The sequence below is a fragment of the Neopelma chrysocephalum genome, unplaced genomic scaffold (genome assembly GCF_003984885.1).
Source record: "Neopelma chrysocephalum unplaced genomic scaffold, ASM398488v2 Primary Assembly neopelma1_26, whole genome shotgun sequence".
NCBI classification, from domain to species: Eukaryota; Metazoa; Chordata; class Aves; order Passeriformes; family Pipridae; genus Neopelma; species Neopelma chrysocephalum.
In genome coordinates this window covers 25820151-25836337 of record NW_020897695.1, presented here as the reverse complement: position 1 = coordinate 25836337, position 16187 = coordinate 25820151, and the positions used below count along the sequence as shown (strand labels likewise).

Here is a 16187-nt window from a genome sequence, read left to right as displayed (position 1 = left end):
CCGGGCTCGGACACCGGGGGTGGGGGGGCGGTGACTCCGCCCCAGCCGGCCCCTCCGCCATGTTGTTGAAAGGAACCGGCGGGGACCCGCAGTCCCCCGCCGCTCTCCCCACCCGCCCCGGGCGCCGCCGCTGCGCCTGCTCCCTCCCTTCGCTCCCGCCTCCCCCCGCATCCGCGCGCACTCACCGGCCGCCGCGGGGCAGAGCAGCGCGGCCGCCACCAGGCACAGCAGGGCCCAGGGACGCCGCCGCCGCCGAGCGGCCGCTGCCGCCGCCATGTCCCGGCCGCGACTCCCCGGAGCCGAGATCTGCTTCGCACCCCCCGCCCGCTCCGCTCCGCTCCGCCCGCGCGGGGAACGGAGCGGCGCTCGCGCTGCGTGCGCCCTCCCGGCCCGCTCCGGCCGCCACTGCCACCGACGCGTCGCCGGCGACGCCGCCTGATTGGCCGCCGCGTCCCGGCCCCGCCCCCCGGCGGCCGCGGGGAGCCCGGACAACAACAGGCGGCGCGAGCGGGGCGCGACCCGCCAGGAGGGGGGGGGGCGCGGGGCTGTCCCGGCGGGACTACAGCCGGTCCCCGCCGCGCGGCTCCGGGATGCACCCGGGCGGCGGGGAGCGACCGAGGTGTCCTGGCGGGAGAGCAGCCGGTGGCGGGCACGGAGCTTCCCCGCACGTCCAGGAGGTGCTAGTGGCGCTGCCGGCGGCGGGGAGGGACTCGCTGGCATCACTGCGGTGCGGAGCCCCGGGGACCGCTGGAGGGGGAGGTGCGGGAGGATCTCAGCAGCCCTTGGGTTGCCTCGGGAGCGGAGGAAAAGCCCCTAAGTTACCCCTCTTGGAAGGCGCTGCGGTTGGGCAGGGGGCAGCGTGCTGAGCCCCGTGGCTGCTCCCTGCGCGGGCTGTGGTTGTGGCTATGGCTGTGCCTCACAGGCACTGGCAGCTCGTTCCCCGCGCAGGTGCCCGCTCCCGTTCTGACGGGACAGCTCGGCACTCCCGCTGCCAGTCCTGCGGCCGCTCCGCCATCCAGGAGGGAGGGTTTGCCCTCCCGCAGCACCGGGAGCCGCAGGGTTGAGCCCGCAAGGTTTGTCACCATGTGAGGGAAGAGAGGTTCCAGACTCCGCGTGCAGCTCCCGGCTTATGGCACAGTCTGCACGTCACTGTAGGAGTTAAATGGGAATCGGAGACGAGCAGTCCACATACCTGTCTGGGTTGCTACTTGAGTCTTACAACCTAGGGCAACTAGCATCCACTCCGTGAAGAAAATAGCCGGGACTGAGGTTGTTACTTTTATCCACAGCTTTATTAGCCTAGCATGGGTGGCAGAGCACAAAGAGAGGCTCTCCTCTTCCCTCTTGGGATCAGGTCACCACTCTCCCACAGATATCTGCTTGCTCTGGGAATCCACTCCACTCCTCAGCTCCATTGACAGCCTGTTTCGTTCAGATCCTGAATCAGTTCAGAGACCCTCAGCATATGCGTTTGTACTACTTCTGTTGCTTGTTTTCCTTGCTTTGCGACCCTCCCATCACAGTCCAAGCCACGTAGGTCATGGGTACTTTTTCATGTTACTTTCGGTCACTTGCGTGTACTGTCTCTGCCAGATGGTGACTTCTCAGTTCATAGTGTTCAGGCCAGCAACCTCCACAGCAACCTCCCAGTACTACATTCACTGCCATGTCACACTGATCTCCTGTCTCCTTCTTACTTGCAGTTGTTCAGCCAAAACTACCTTTATTAAAAGTCTTGTTTCTCCTACAGTACATTTCACCTTGGTAAGAATCTTGCTAACTTAACTGTTTGAAGTGAGGTAAATTTTTCTTAATTCATTCCCTTTCTCTAACGATCACTGTCATACAGAAACAGATCCTATTTATATTTTCTCTTGCAAAATTACATTTTAGTGACTTACTTCGTGACTGATGCTGGACCAAACGTCTGGATTTGATATAGATTCATGCTGTAACGAACTACTGAAGCAGACAACAACAGGCAAACAGGTTCTTAGTTATCCATATGTAGAACTACTTAGAGGGCTAATCCTCAAATAAATATGCTAGCATTAGTAAGAAATACTGAAACTGTTAGAATGGCTCAAATCCCAAGGCACCTTTTAAATTCATATAGAGCACTGAAACTATAAGTTAAGAAAATTATATGCTCAGGGAAAAAAAGAAATCCACTATTCATTTCCCTGTCACAGATCTTCTGGATTTAAGGAAGGGTCACAGACCATACCACTGAAGGAAGGCAGAGAACAGGAAGCAGAGCATGGTGAAGGTTTTTTTTCAGGGATCCCAGTTCAGTCCTATGGGGAGCATCCTGAATTAACATTCTGAGTGATGTTTGGCCACCAGTCATAGAAAGAACAAAATAAATCAATAACTTGCAGATAACAACTCACTAACTAAGACAGATTCAAGTCACTTCCAAGTAGTGAACAGTGCTACCATAAATTAAATTGTTTGGGTTTTTTTTGTCGGGCCTAACTCGTCTTTCATATCATGCATGAGGTAAAGACCAATACTGAAGAAATACCTAAAATTAGGTCATCCTGTGTCCCCGTCCCTGGATATCTATCTGTAATCTTGTGTACATTAGATTTAAAAGCCAAAGTAAATGTGGGGCAGAAGCAAAGCTACTGAAATGAGTTCTGCATGTCCAGAATATCCCCTTTTCTTGCTATGCTTCTACTCCATATTTCCAGATTCTTAAGACTGCAGCTTGTGGTCTTGATTAAGGTAGGGCCTAAGAAATTCTGATTGGGATACAGACTCGCTATTAAGAGGTCTCTGGTACACAATTGGGTCTTGTTCTTGTTGGCACCTTTCCCCATTAGCTCCCCCTTATCACTGTAAGATTCTTCCCACTGTTTTTCCATCATCTTTCTCCCACTGTTACTTCTGCAGTCAATTCCCTTCTTCCAAAGTTTAGGTCTTCCCATTCCTTCGTATTAGCTTCATGACTGCTTTTAGTGCAGCAGGAGGTTTGCTCATGTGGGTGGTACCTGGCATTTTTAGGAGGGCTATATGAGAGGTACTTAGATTCATATGTTGAGTTGCAAAGTAGTTCATGTTACATGTCCTGTTTGGAAACAAAATTGTCTTTTTCTTTTCTCTACAAAATGGAGCGGTTAAAGAAAAATTACAAAATAAAGATGATGGCCTGAGAAGATTTAAATCATCTGCAGATGAATTGAATGCCAGTCTGAAGAAAACAAGGTGATCTTGATGACTACATCTAGTTACATTCATCCTCAAACATGCTAGTTGGGCAAATGAGGCTAAGACAGACAATGACACAGTCAGTAGAACAGTTTCCAAGATATGCCTTTCTGTAAAGTGACATTTTATTTAGGAAGAAGATAACTATTCTGTGATTTCAGATTTTACAAAATTACAATAATTTCTCACCCTTTTTCTGCCAAAATAGCATGAAAAAACAATTTCATGTTTTTCAATATGAAAGTTCAATACAAAGCAATTCATCACCATTGTATGTTTTTGACATTTTAACTGGATGTACTAAACAGTGTTCTTCAGTATTGCCTGTGAAGAAATCCTTCAGAGCACTTGTTACATACTTCAGTCCTCAGTGCTTACTGAGAATGGAAATAATGTCGTCAGTGGAAATATATTTAGAAGAACAGGTTAAACTCCAATTTTGCCTAGGCTCATTTATGTCACAAATTAATGAATTTATAACATAATTATATTCCAATTATAGGAATATGCAACAAAAATCATAGTTTTTTAATGCAAGGTAGAACACAAAGAAAGACAGGAAACACAAACTCTCTGATTTCTTAAGATTTGTTTAAATCATCAAAGAGATTGGACCTATTTTAAAAATCCTTGCTTTTTAGATTAAATCAGGTTATTATACAGGGAATATCTGCAATTTAAACACTGATTAATTTCTTTCTTCTGTACTAGAACGTGACATTCATACAACATGTGCAGCACCCATAGGGAGAGAGGATGAAATAATTAATTTTTACTTAATGCTGGTTTTATTTCTTGGAAGAATTATTGTCAGTTTTTGAATATTTCTTATGTTTTTTTTCTGGGAGATGGAAAACAAAATAATTGCAACTGCATGAAAGGTTCAAACAGAACTTTGTAATGCAAAACCCCCATATTCTAAGAAACTACATAGAGTGTTAAAATAAAAGAAATTTTGGAAAGGGACAAGTGGTGAGATAGACAATTGTACAAACCAACTTGTTCTGTAGATTAGTCTTTGAGACAGATCAAGAACATGAATGTTCTGGCATTACAGGTTGATTTATTTTGGAAAACAGGAACTAGTAAATAGAATTTTTTTGGCTTTTAAAGTAAAAATGTATGGAAGTTTGATAGGAAATACTATTAATGGTGATGACTAAAATCTTTATTGGTCTTTCAGTGTAAGAGGTACTGTATCAGGGTAATAAAGAATTCTAATGAATCTTTCTCTCAACAACAATATATGCACAGTTACTGCTAGAACTATATAGAAGATATGATGGTATTGCAGAATTTCATTTGCAGTTTTTACAATTGTATGTCCATGGTAATGAGCTAAATTTTATACATTTGCTTGGTTCATTGGTTGGGGTTTTTTTAAGAACTATTCAGTGCATCATGATATTTACTAATTGCTTTCACCAAGGAACTCAGTAAGAGGAAAAGTGTGGAATTGTGTAACATTTATTGAAACAACAGAATACACCATTGAAAAAAACCGCACCACCAGCCCCTACCCTCAGTCCTTGATTTTTCCAACCAGTTTTACTCAAACTAGGACAGAAAAGATCAAAGTTCTTATTAGTGAGCGGTTTCTGTAAGCACACAAATCTGAAAGTTTCACAAAGATCTGTGATCTTGCTAAATCAGAGACAAGCAAAAGGAATAACTTTTTTGAAGTCACTGCTTTATGAAATACCCAGAATTACTCATTTTATAACCTTTATAAACATTGTCTGATTTGCTTCCTCAGTGTTTCCAAAGCTGAAAAGAGTGAGATATTAGTTATTGAAAAACCAGTTAATCATCTCCTTTAAGAGAAGGCCAGTTTAAGTTTAAGATGTATGAAACCCTTTTTGCTTTTAATTCAGTCTGTGAAACACACTGGTGCCATATCTCTGAGTTACAAATTGGGCAACCCAGCAATACACCGCATCAACTTGATCCCTCCAGCTAACACCCTCCTTATTATATAGCAAATAGATTTTGACGTGTTATAGTATCCTAAGTTCTTTAAGCAGATCTCAATGATGGCAGTTAAACCCCTTGAACTTGGTGTTTCATTCCAGCTTGTAAAGCCCATCAGCTGCTGAGATTGTTTACTATGTGTGCTAATCCAACTTCATTTGAAGTCAGGTAGTCAGAGAGAGTGGTGTCCACTGTGAGTCTCACTAAAGAGAGGTCTGATTCGTGCTGAAAGTGTATGGTCCAAGACATGTTGAATAACACATCAGTGACTAGGAAGACTGGTTAGCTTAGGGAGTGGTTGCCTGAAGCACAAAGGTTGACATCAGCGGTGTCTGGAAATTGCTTTAGACTGCATGTCATTGTCTGTTTGAAGACCTTATATTGCTATAGTAACTGAAATTGAATGGGCATCTAACCCATGACTACAGCAAAGGATAGAAGCATTAAAGCAGCTTGTCTCTAATTAAGGAGGGATACTTTTTTTGTTACGGAAGTACAGCTTTTACCTGTTTGAACACTACTCCTCATACCAAATTAAGGGTGCAAATAATAATTTATATCATTCTGCTTTTCAAGAAAGGTCATTTTCCTCCTGAGACTGGGCTCAGTTTTGCCTTGAGTAGGGGAGGAGCAGCATGTGTAACTCACCAAAAGTTAAAGTCTCTCTAGGAATGCACAGATCATAAGGTTTTTCCATTGTAAATCTCTGTGTACCCGTTAGCAGGCAGGCATTCTGTGGGCTTGACAAACTTGACTTCTTCTTCCATGGAATTAGGGCTCATAGCAGACAAGAAATTTCCTAGAGTAGGATGTGGGAAGTGTGGTGATAAGCTGCTAAGACCCCAAAATTTGATTTGGGGATCTAGATCACAGCTTGGATTAAATATCAGTTATCATTAAAAAAAAACACCAAACGGATTTTTAATAGAACTTTTGCTTTGTCATTAAAGAAACATTTTGTTCAGTAGAGTGTAAACTCACAATAAAAATAAAATAAAAAAGAAGAGACAAGAAAGTAACACACCTTCATTCATTCATTCCTTATGCTGATTTATTAACCCTTCAAACTGAGAATGAGAGAAGACAGAGTTTACTCCATAGCACGCTGTTGGAATTGCCTGTTTTGCTGCAGCTTTTCTAGACTTGTTACATATTCCCTATCCACTCTCATTCTTCGGTGCATGTGGCTGTATGTTACCTGAAGTGATAGCATCAAACTTTCTATCACAGTTCAGGTTCTACCTGACTGTTTCAAAATCCCATTTCTGTTGTCTCTCTAAGCAGTATTTGCTGTAAGTTTTCATTTGTTCATTTGCAAACAATAGTTAGAGTTCACTCTATAAAGTTGCTATACCTTGACCAAGAAAATTATATGGAGATTTCCTGTAGTGTGTTCTAAAAAGGTATTTTTTCCTTTAAATCATGGAGTTTTTAGCTACTTGGGAATAAAAATTGAAAAAAGACAAAAGTAGACTAAAGATCTATTTGAATAAGTTGACAAATAATTCAGTGACAAGAAAGATGGTGGAAATCCTTTGTAGAGCTTTGTTCCTTACTAGTTCTTGACCAATTAAATTTCTAACTTTTCTCCAAGAATATATCGTTTTGAGATTACTTGAGTCCTTGGTTATTTCTCCATTTCCAAGTGACATTATTGAGAGGGGAGACTTTTTTCACTGTACCTATACAATAATAATAATTCATGCTGTTTTCAGTTCTGAGTTAGCCCAGGAATTCTCCTGAACAACATTTTCTGGTTGCAAATAATAACTTACTTCATTCTGTTTCTCAGAATTCTGTTTCTCTGTTGCCACGATCATTTTCCATCACTCATATCCCTGGAGTGTAATTCCAAAAATTGACTTTTATCCAAGAAGTCCTAGTAGACTGGATACTAGATTGCTGAAGAAACTGTCTCTCTCGAGGCTGTAAGAATGTTAAACCAAGATTCTAGATAAACTACATATCCTAGAACTTTTGCAATAGTAGTGGTGCAAATACTGTCATCACACCCACACAACCAAACTGCCTGTTGTTCATGGTGTTTAAAGGCGACCATAACCAAAAACCAGGAGAAATACATTACTTCCCAATTTAAAGATAGGATAAAATCAAGAAAAAAATGAGCATTCTAAATGAAGGTCAGGAATGTGTCCATCATGACACTGGACTCTCCTGCCAACAAAATATTGGAAATTATGGTAGTTAGAATATATATTTATTTGATCTAATGAAGAGTAAAAGATAAGAAAGGAAAATCCCTCACTAGCAAGGAGATAATTTCATTTTCACTAACTGGTCATGGCACTAATTTTGTCAAAATTAATGATTGTATTACAGGACAGAAAATTAAGAGCCTAATAAATGTTCAAGATTCAGTAGGACAAAATATTAGAATTAGAGTATCTCTGTGCATCATTCTGTTCCAATTTAGTTTTATGGAGAAGATTACTCATTTTGTAGGTGTAGTTGAATTCATTAGGGTTAGGGTTAGGGTTATGCTATTATGCTCTTAGTTTTCAGAAAAACAGATTTGCTTGGGAAGCTGAATGCTCTATCTTTTTCCAGGATACAGATTTTCTTAGAACTTTGCTAAAGGTCGAAGAATTGCGTAAGTATTATATTTTGAAGCCTTCTGTGGCTCTTTTTTACATACAGTTTCAGTTTCCACTTGAATCAACTCCCTAAAATGGCTTGGCCTACAAACTCACCGGAATTAGTTTGTTCTCATGGCCTGGTTGAGAAGAGAGACTTCTTAGCATTTGTAGGATAACTGTTCTCTGAGCCTGAGAGGCTATATGATTCTGCCCTCCCTTCTGCTGACACTTGCCCATATATTATCCCATAGGAACCAAAACAAAGAGCTAAACCAGAAAGGAACAAGTATCTTTTACTTGCAGGGTGTTTTTGATATGTTGCGCTTTCTGCGGGCACAAGGAAGAATGTGGGATGTGGAACACAGAGGTGTTTGGATATGGTTAAACTGACTTAGGCCTATGCTAACCCTCACGGTATTGCATGTTGATCTACTCCACACTATTTGTAACCTACTCGAAAATGGATCCTCTTACGTGGAGCTTTTCTTCTGTAACTGAATCAGGGACAGAATTGCATTCCTCTGGGCACTGTTCTGTTGCCACAAACATGAGATCATCCTTTCTCTTGGGCCATACCACATCTTAATCATTGAAGCCCTTGATGAGTAATTCTAGTTCTCTGGATATTGCTTTCCTTGTGAGCAAAATGAGGAAGAAATGTTGTGAAATGAATCCACCACAAACCTCTTGAATCTGAAATGCAGTGTGAATTTGAACACTTCCATCAAAAACTGTAAAGGCATGATTGAGTCTCAGAAGGTTCCTGTCCTGTTCTGTACTCTTCTAACTTTGTCCTGTAGTTACTTCTCTGTATACTTCTGATTTGGCTGCTGTCACAGGACACTACTAATAATAATGAAAGACGCTGACAAGTTCTCCCAGAAGTAGTGGAATAGGTGGATTGTTACCACATTCGTCCATGGTATTTTACTTTGGGCTAAAAGAAGTTTAGACTTCTCTTGCTTGTGAACTAAGACTGACTTTTGAGCAGGCTCTAATTTTTGATGACAGAAAGTTGCTGCTCTGCTTCTTATCTTGACCCGCCTTTGATTGAAAAAGGTTTCAGTAGTTTAGAAGTAACTTATTTTAAATTTAGGCAGCTCAAGTCTTGTCACTGTAGTTTTTTACAGTTGATGTTTAAGTTCTCTGCACAATGTACAGAGATATGCAAAAATTAACAGAAAGTCTTGTGAGCAGGGTTGCCTAAACTTCATAGAGTTAATAAATTCTATGTAGAATCAGAGTTTTTCTGCAAAAGTATGCCTGGGAGCTGTTACATTTTAACCTATTATTCTAGTGGAAAATATAGGTTTAATGCCCAAGTGATTTGTGCTCACAGACCTTATTTGCAAGACTAAGGATATTTGGAGTGCTACTCTGAGTCCTTCCTACTGGAGCTATTTCAATGACTGGATTCTTATTCATGAGCTACAGAAAGAGATTCTTGTTCTTTAATAGCCCAAAGTGTCAAGGGTAGCACAGCTGCCTATGGATATTGACCAGTGGCTGAGGGGAAATTAGAGGATCATGAATTGTGGACATGGATACATAAATTCTTTTCATTACTGTGTTTGACATGTCAGATTTACTCTGGGCTGCTCTTCACAATCATCTCCTCCAAGTTCATTGTCTCTTTTATAGCTCCAACCTGTAGACTAGCTTGTTTATTGCCTTTGGAGTTGCTTTTACAGATCCAAACCAGAACTGATAATTTCCTGTTTCCTTTTAGTTTCTCATTCATAGAATTCATAGAGTTCACCACAACTTCAGAACCTTATTATTCCTCCTCCCCAGTCCTTTTTACTTGTCTTATCCTTCTCCCTTTCCACCTTATGTCTTACTGAGTGTACCAGTACAAGAGGATACAGCTGTGACTATTTTGATCCCTCATCTAGGCTATTCATCAGTTCTCCTAACTTTTTTCTTGTTGATGAGCAATTGGGTTTTGTAAGAAAGATACTGTAATTTAGTGACTTTGACAGAATGAGTAGTTTGTTATCTGTCATTGTGTGACACTCGATTGACAACAGGACTTTGCTAGTGTTTGCCTAAGGCTTGCAGTGTCCTCTGATATATCATCAATAGCTAGGTTGTGTACATCATGAGGTGACTGAGTTACATTCTACTAACTTACCTTGCTTCTGTCCCCCAACCTTTTCTTCATAATAGGTAGAATAGGTCTTTCTTCAGAAGATAATATTTTGAGAGGCCAAGACCACAAATCTATTCTGACTTTGGTGACAATTCTTTCTGTCCATTAACTAGATATTTTCCTGCCCTAACAGAAAAAAATTATGGCATATAATACCAGCTTCTTGCCTTAAATGGAGGCATAGGCAGCTGAGCACACTGCTGCACCTTCAGTTCCTTCACCTGCAGTTTGAGAAGATCTAACTTTGAAGTTAGCTTAGCTGTACTTTGAGCAGGTAGTTGTATTAGATGACCATCTGAGACCATTTGCAGTCTACATTATTCTACCATTCTAAGACAAATTACAGTAAAGCGAGGATAGAGATAGTGAATATACATCCAACTATCTCAATGAACTCTGCCTATTAGTAAGTATGTTTTTACTTTTTAGTAACAAGTCCGTATGTCCATTTCTAATTCATGTGGATTAATGCATGGCATCAGCTTTGGCTGGATCTGAAGCCTTTGCAAAAACAGCGGTTCTATATCTACTCTTTTGAATTTCTGCAAGTTCTAATTGGATGAAAATGGAGATCAAGATGGGAATTCTTCAGTCTTAAGGACGAAAACACTTTTAAATAACCCCCCAAACGCTCAAGTTATGTCAGTGGTGTATGCTTTAATTACTCAGATCAGCTCCGCCATAGCAAATTTTAGTGTACTCTTCCAAACTGTTAAGCCAATTAGCTTTTATACAGTGGTTTTGGCTTTGAATATCCCAGCAAAGGACGCAAACAGTCTCAGGGTTTGTTTCAAAGATCTTGACTTGTTAGTGTATGGTGTCAAGATTGCTGTGTCTTCCTGGTATGGACTACACCTTCTTGTAAGGAAACATGGACTTGAAAATAATGGGATCAACAAATTGGAAATTGCTGCTGAGTTTTGATGAAGCTGATCAACAATTCCCAACTCAGGAAATGTAATATGACTGTGGGCTTGGTTTTGGTCAACGTTACAATAAGAATTTAGCAAACTCATGAGTTGAAACAAACCACTCATTCTAACCTAATATAGTGTAGGATCAAGGGATGTAGTCTCATACTTCAAGGTTTCAGAAAGGCTTCTGGGAGGCTGGCTGAAAGGGTGGTGGGATGATTCTAGGAATTCATGTTTGGTGTCTCAGGCAAATCTCATCACACCCCTAAATTCTGAAAAGAGTCATTGAGAAGATGCTACTGACTCAACTGCTATTCAACAGGTATACTGTACACACATAAACATGATACCAACTGCTGAAGGACATGGACAAATGTCTTGTGTGTCTGTTTGTTAGCAAAGGCACCATAGTACTACTTATCAGTTGTACAGGATGACTGTACCAGGTTCCTTTAATTTTCAGATATTTGAAATTTCCCAGCCGTGTGAACAGCCACTCCATGCCCTAATCAAGGTGCTCATCAGTGTTGAATGAGGTGAGGATAATGGAATGGCACAATATATCTATATACAGCATGAGAGCATTTGTGTAGGACAATGATGGCTTTAGGGGTGGTGCCCTGAATGAACGCAGTCTGGGCATACGGATTTTTTAAATGGAGAATGTTTGCAGGAGAGTTGTATATTAAGTTTGGCAAAAATACATAAAGAAGCGCTGGTGTGTGCCCCATGAGTATCAGACATACATGTCCTGCAGTCTCTCGACAGACTTTCAGTTGGGTGAGGAATCCAGTTATCCCTGAGACCAGGCACAGTGCTTAAATGTGTATGACTACAATTAAACCTTTCTGTTCCAAAATTGGGTGACTCATGTTGTCCCCACAAAATATATCTGAAATCAGCAGCTGAAAGGGTTATAAGTGGCACTGACCAGTCAGTCAAGCTATTCTGCTAATGGTTATACCTTCATTGTGATAATTTTCTAGTAGAGAGATGGTCTGAGAGATTTAACAAGGGCAAGTGCCAGATTCTGCCCCTGGGACAGGGCAACCCTGGTTGCATGGTAGACTTGGGAATGAGATGCTGGAAAGCAGTGTCATGGAAAGGGACCTGGGAGTCCTGGTTGGATATGAGTCAGCAGTACCCTGGCAGCCAGGAGGGCCAACCATGTCCTGGGGGGCATCAGGCAAAGCATCACCAGCCGGTTGAGGGAGGGGATTTTCCTGCTCTGCTCTGCACTGATGCAGCCTCACCTTGAATATTGTGTGCAGTTTTGGGTGCCACCATGTAAGAGAGACATTAAGCTGTTAGAGAGCGTCCAGAGGAGAGCTAAGAGAATGGTGAAGGGCCTTGAGGGGAAGCTGTATGAGGAACGACTGAGATAACTTCTTTAGTGCAGCCTGGAGAAAAGGAGACTGAGAGGACACCTCATTGCAGTCTTCAACATCCTTGTGAGGGGAAGTTGAGGGACAGGAGCTGATCTCTTTTCTCTGGTGACCAGTGACAGGATTTGAGGAAATGGTATGAAGCTGAGTCAGGGGAGGGTTAGGTTAGATATCAGGAAAAAGGTTTTTCACCCAGAGGGTGCTTGAGGACTGGAACAGTCTCCCCAGGGAAATGGTTACAGCACCAAGCCTCATAGAGTTCAAGAAGCATTTGGATGATATTCTCAGGCATATGGTGTGACTCACTTGATGATCCTGATGGGTCCCTTCCAACTCAACATATTCTGTAACTCAACAATTGAAACCTTGAAGACTGCAAAGTTAAAATACATAACTGTAGAGCAAAGCTAAACACCAATGAAATATTTTTTGGAGGTTAAAACCAACCCATCCTCTAAATAAGTGGGGAGATAATGTTTTTCCTGTAGCAAGCCATTACTATGGCTGGGATTTTGGTGGATGTGTCTGGAAACAAAGAAGGTCAAACAAAATGCCTATGAGGTGGTATTGGTACTGATCAGTGGAAAACACAGCTATTATGCTGTGAATCATGTGAACATATTCCAAGTGCAGTGTACAAAACCTACCCTTCCTGCAGGGGCACTGTCATCATAATCCTGGCCTAAATTTGAATTTGCTGGTGATCTTAGTTACTTCTTATATAAGATAAAACAGGGCTGTCACTCCCTTTTCTGCAGAAGTATCACTAGTACCCCTGAGACCAGTGAGGAAAGGTTATAATGTTACCTCTGATCAACACCATGGTGTGATGCTGAACTGACTTCAGAGGTATGTTGTGGCTTAACATCAGCTGACAACTAAGCCCCCACACAGCTGCTGGATCACTTCCCTCAGGGTAGTATGGGGGAGAGAATTGGAAGGGTAAAGGTGAGAAAAGTCATGGGTTGAGTTTAATAGGTAAAGCAAAAGCCATGCATGCAAACAAAGCAAAACAAGGAATTAATTCACTGCTTCTCATTGGCAGGCATTGTTCAGCCATCTCCAGGACAGCAGGGCTCCATCATGCAGAACTGTGACTTGGGAAGACAAACACCATCCATCCAAATATTTCCCCTTCCCCCTTCTTCCCCCAGCTTTATATGCTGAGCATGATGCCATATGGTATGGGATATCCACTAGGTTAGTTGGGGTCAGCTATCCTGGCTGCTTCCACTCTCAACTGCTTATGCACCCCCAGTCTCCTCGCTGGTGTGGTGGGGTGAGAGGCAGAAAAATCCTTGGTGCTGTGTAAGCACTGCTCAGCAATAACAAAAACATGCCTGTGTTAACAACACTGTTTTCAGCACATAGCCAAAACATAGCCCCATACCTGCTACTGTGAAGAAAATTAACTGTACCCCAGGTAAACTGGCACAATGTAGAAATTCCCATAGCCTGTATTGTCTGTAATTCTATTGCCCTCTCTTGCCCACACAGGACGAAGAGATGTTCTGACTTTTTTTCCCCTCTCTTGCAGGCAAAGCCTAATACTGCTGGAGCTGAACCATCCATTCTGGGTGCACCTCCACGTTAGATTGTACGTACAAATGGCCATTAATTAGGAGTAGAATTAGTAGGTTTTGTTTGTTGGCTTGTTTTTTTTTTTTTTATTACAGATATAGTGGAAGAGAATCTGGTAAGTAAAAAGTTTAGATCAACAGGTAACAGTGGAAGTTGTACCAAGGTACAAAATAGGCCTTTTAAGATGCAGCACATAACAGTCCTCTGACAGGTTAAAAAAGGGAGGCTAGGTTCAGGTTACAGTAGCAAAGTACTTAAGTAGATGCTCATCTAGAAATATTTCTATATCTGGACAGCTACTGTTGATGCATTAAGGAGAGATAGCAGAGAGGAACAGTTAGAGTGCAGGCTCTGACTACATGTTAAACCAATGAATAACAGCCAAACCCCAATGAGATGTTTTTTAAGATGCATGCATACCATTAACTCCAATACTTGAACACCAAAATGAAACTGCAATTCTAGCATCTAATTTGTTTAAAATCTAGAAGACAGGTTACAAATTCAGAATAAAAAAAAAAATCCCAACCCTCCAATTTCACATCAAAAAATTATTTTAAAAATCATTGAATGATACCACAAGGTCCATTGGATGCGTTCAGTCAATTCAGACAGATGTATTACTGATTGTATTGTACTGCTTTCAAAATACTAAAGAGTAATGATTTGTAAGTACACATTTGCCCTGCTGGTAGGAGTTATACTCTGGCTGCATAAAGCAGTGACGATAACAGGTATGATTTGTGTATAATTTTTTTAATCAGGGGGTATCTGCTGCAGTATTTGCTCTTTTTTAAAAGAATGGTCCTTGAGGAGGTGAAACACACAATGAAAAAATGTTTACATTTGTTACCAAGGAGTCTTAATTCCTTTTAATTATTAAAGAGCAGGTAAATTAGAACAAAAAGTGTTGTGACTTAATGCATGTCTCTTGAAAATGACACAGTTCATGTCTCCTGTTTGGACCAAAGTTAGCTGTCAAATTTAATACAAGCCAGTAAACATTGCATTAAAAATAATGTTTCCACTGAAAACTGTTGTTCGATTCTAACCAAGTCCTATTTTGAGTAGTATATTCAAAGTCAATTTTTAATTCATGTGCCAATTTACCTTCAAAACAAAAAATGCTTTTCACCTAGAAAGAATCTGTAGTGAGTGTTTGACTACATATTCCTGCATTTTGCACCATCTCCAAAGTATCCATGATAAATAAATTAATGTTTCCAGTAAAAATTCGGTATTTCTTTTTCAAATGGTTATTAACTTTTTGTTTGCCTTCTCTTTCTTCAGTTAAAGGGTGTGCAATAAATTACTGTAGCCTGCAGATTAATGTTAGGGGCGGGAAGCAAACATTGAGAGTTCTCTGCAACTTACTGATGGTGCTTAAATGTTTCAGTTCCCGGGTTAGCTCTGTAAAAGGACTGGAACAAATAGAACTCTGGACTCCTTTTGCTGACCCAACTTGAACCCTAGTTCAGTATCTCCTAAAATCTGTGTGTTTTTATTAGTCTTCTCTCCTCCTCCTTCATGGAGCTCTTCTGTGTGATCCCATCACCCTGTCACCTCTTGTCATTGCAATTCTAGGCAAAAAGATAACCAGCTCCGTGAGGGCTGCTCTAGTTCAGGAGGGGAAGAGCAAGGAACGATGATGATGACTGGCTGCAAGCAGAAACACTGATGGCCATTAAAGGATTAAAAGTAGATGGTTCTTGCTTGAAGCAGGTAAAAGCACTTTATTTTCCCCCTTGAACTTTCTGTGACTCAGAGTGAAACCCTGATGTACATATACAACTCTTCCAACTCTGTGAACTGAAGGAATCTGGCATTGCACAGAAGTGCTCAGTGTTTTAGGGAAGTGAACAATAAATAAGTGCAATGAATTGTTGTGCATACATTTTAAATGTAATATAAATGGCTTTTGCCTTATTATCATGTTGTAATAATGGAGTAATTTACATTTTTTGCTTTTCCAGAAAAAAAATGAACATATCATTTAGCTGACTCTGGGAAACAAGCTTTTATAATCGACTAGAAAAAAAAAAGCTAGATTTCACAATATTTGGGTTTATAATTATATGAGTTTAGTATTGTAAGTGTGATTTGCTTTTGTCCATTGAAGGTAGCTGTCTAGTTATTTAATACACTATTTGTCAGCAAATGAACATGTATTTCCAACATAGATTCTAGATTAAATCTTGAAAGAATGATAACGTGGAGTTTGACCTCCATAGTCACTTCCTGATAAAATACAAGTAAATATGTTGTTTAAAGTATGCAGTAGACAAACATAAGAGCAAAAGATTTCAGATATTATGGTGATACTGTTTGTGAAGAATATTACCTTACCTGATCATTCCTATCATTGTTGCGGTTA

General features: G+C 41.0%; 1 protein-coding gene across 1 annotated transcript in view; it reads right to left on the bottom strand.

The window, feature by feature from the left end:
- The window catches only part of TGFBR1 (transforming growth factor beta receptor 1), a 34218-nt gene extending 33860 nt beyond the window's left edge, over positions 1-358 (bottom strand). The window contains exon 1 of the mRNA XM_027675986.1: positions 186-358. Coding sequence (XP_027531787.1) covers positions 186-276 — 91 coding nt within the window. The 5' untranslated portion in view covers positions 277-358. The remainder of the gene's footprint in view (positions 1-185) is intronic.
- Between the last annotated feature and the right edge of the window lie 15829 nt (positions 359-16187).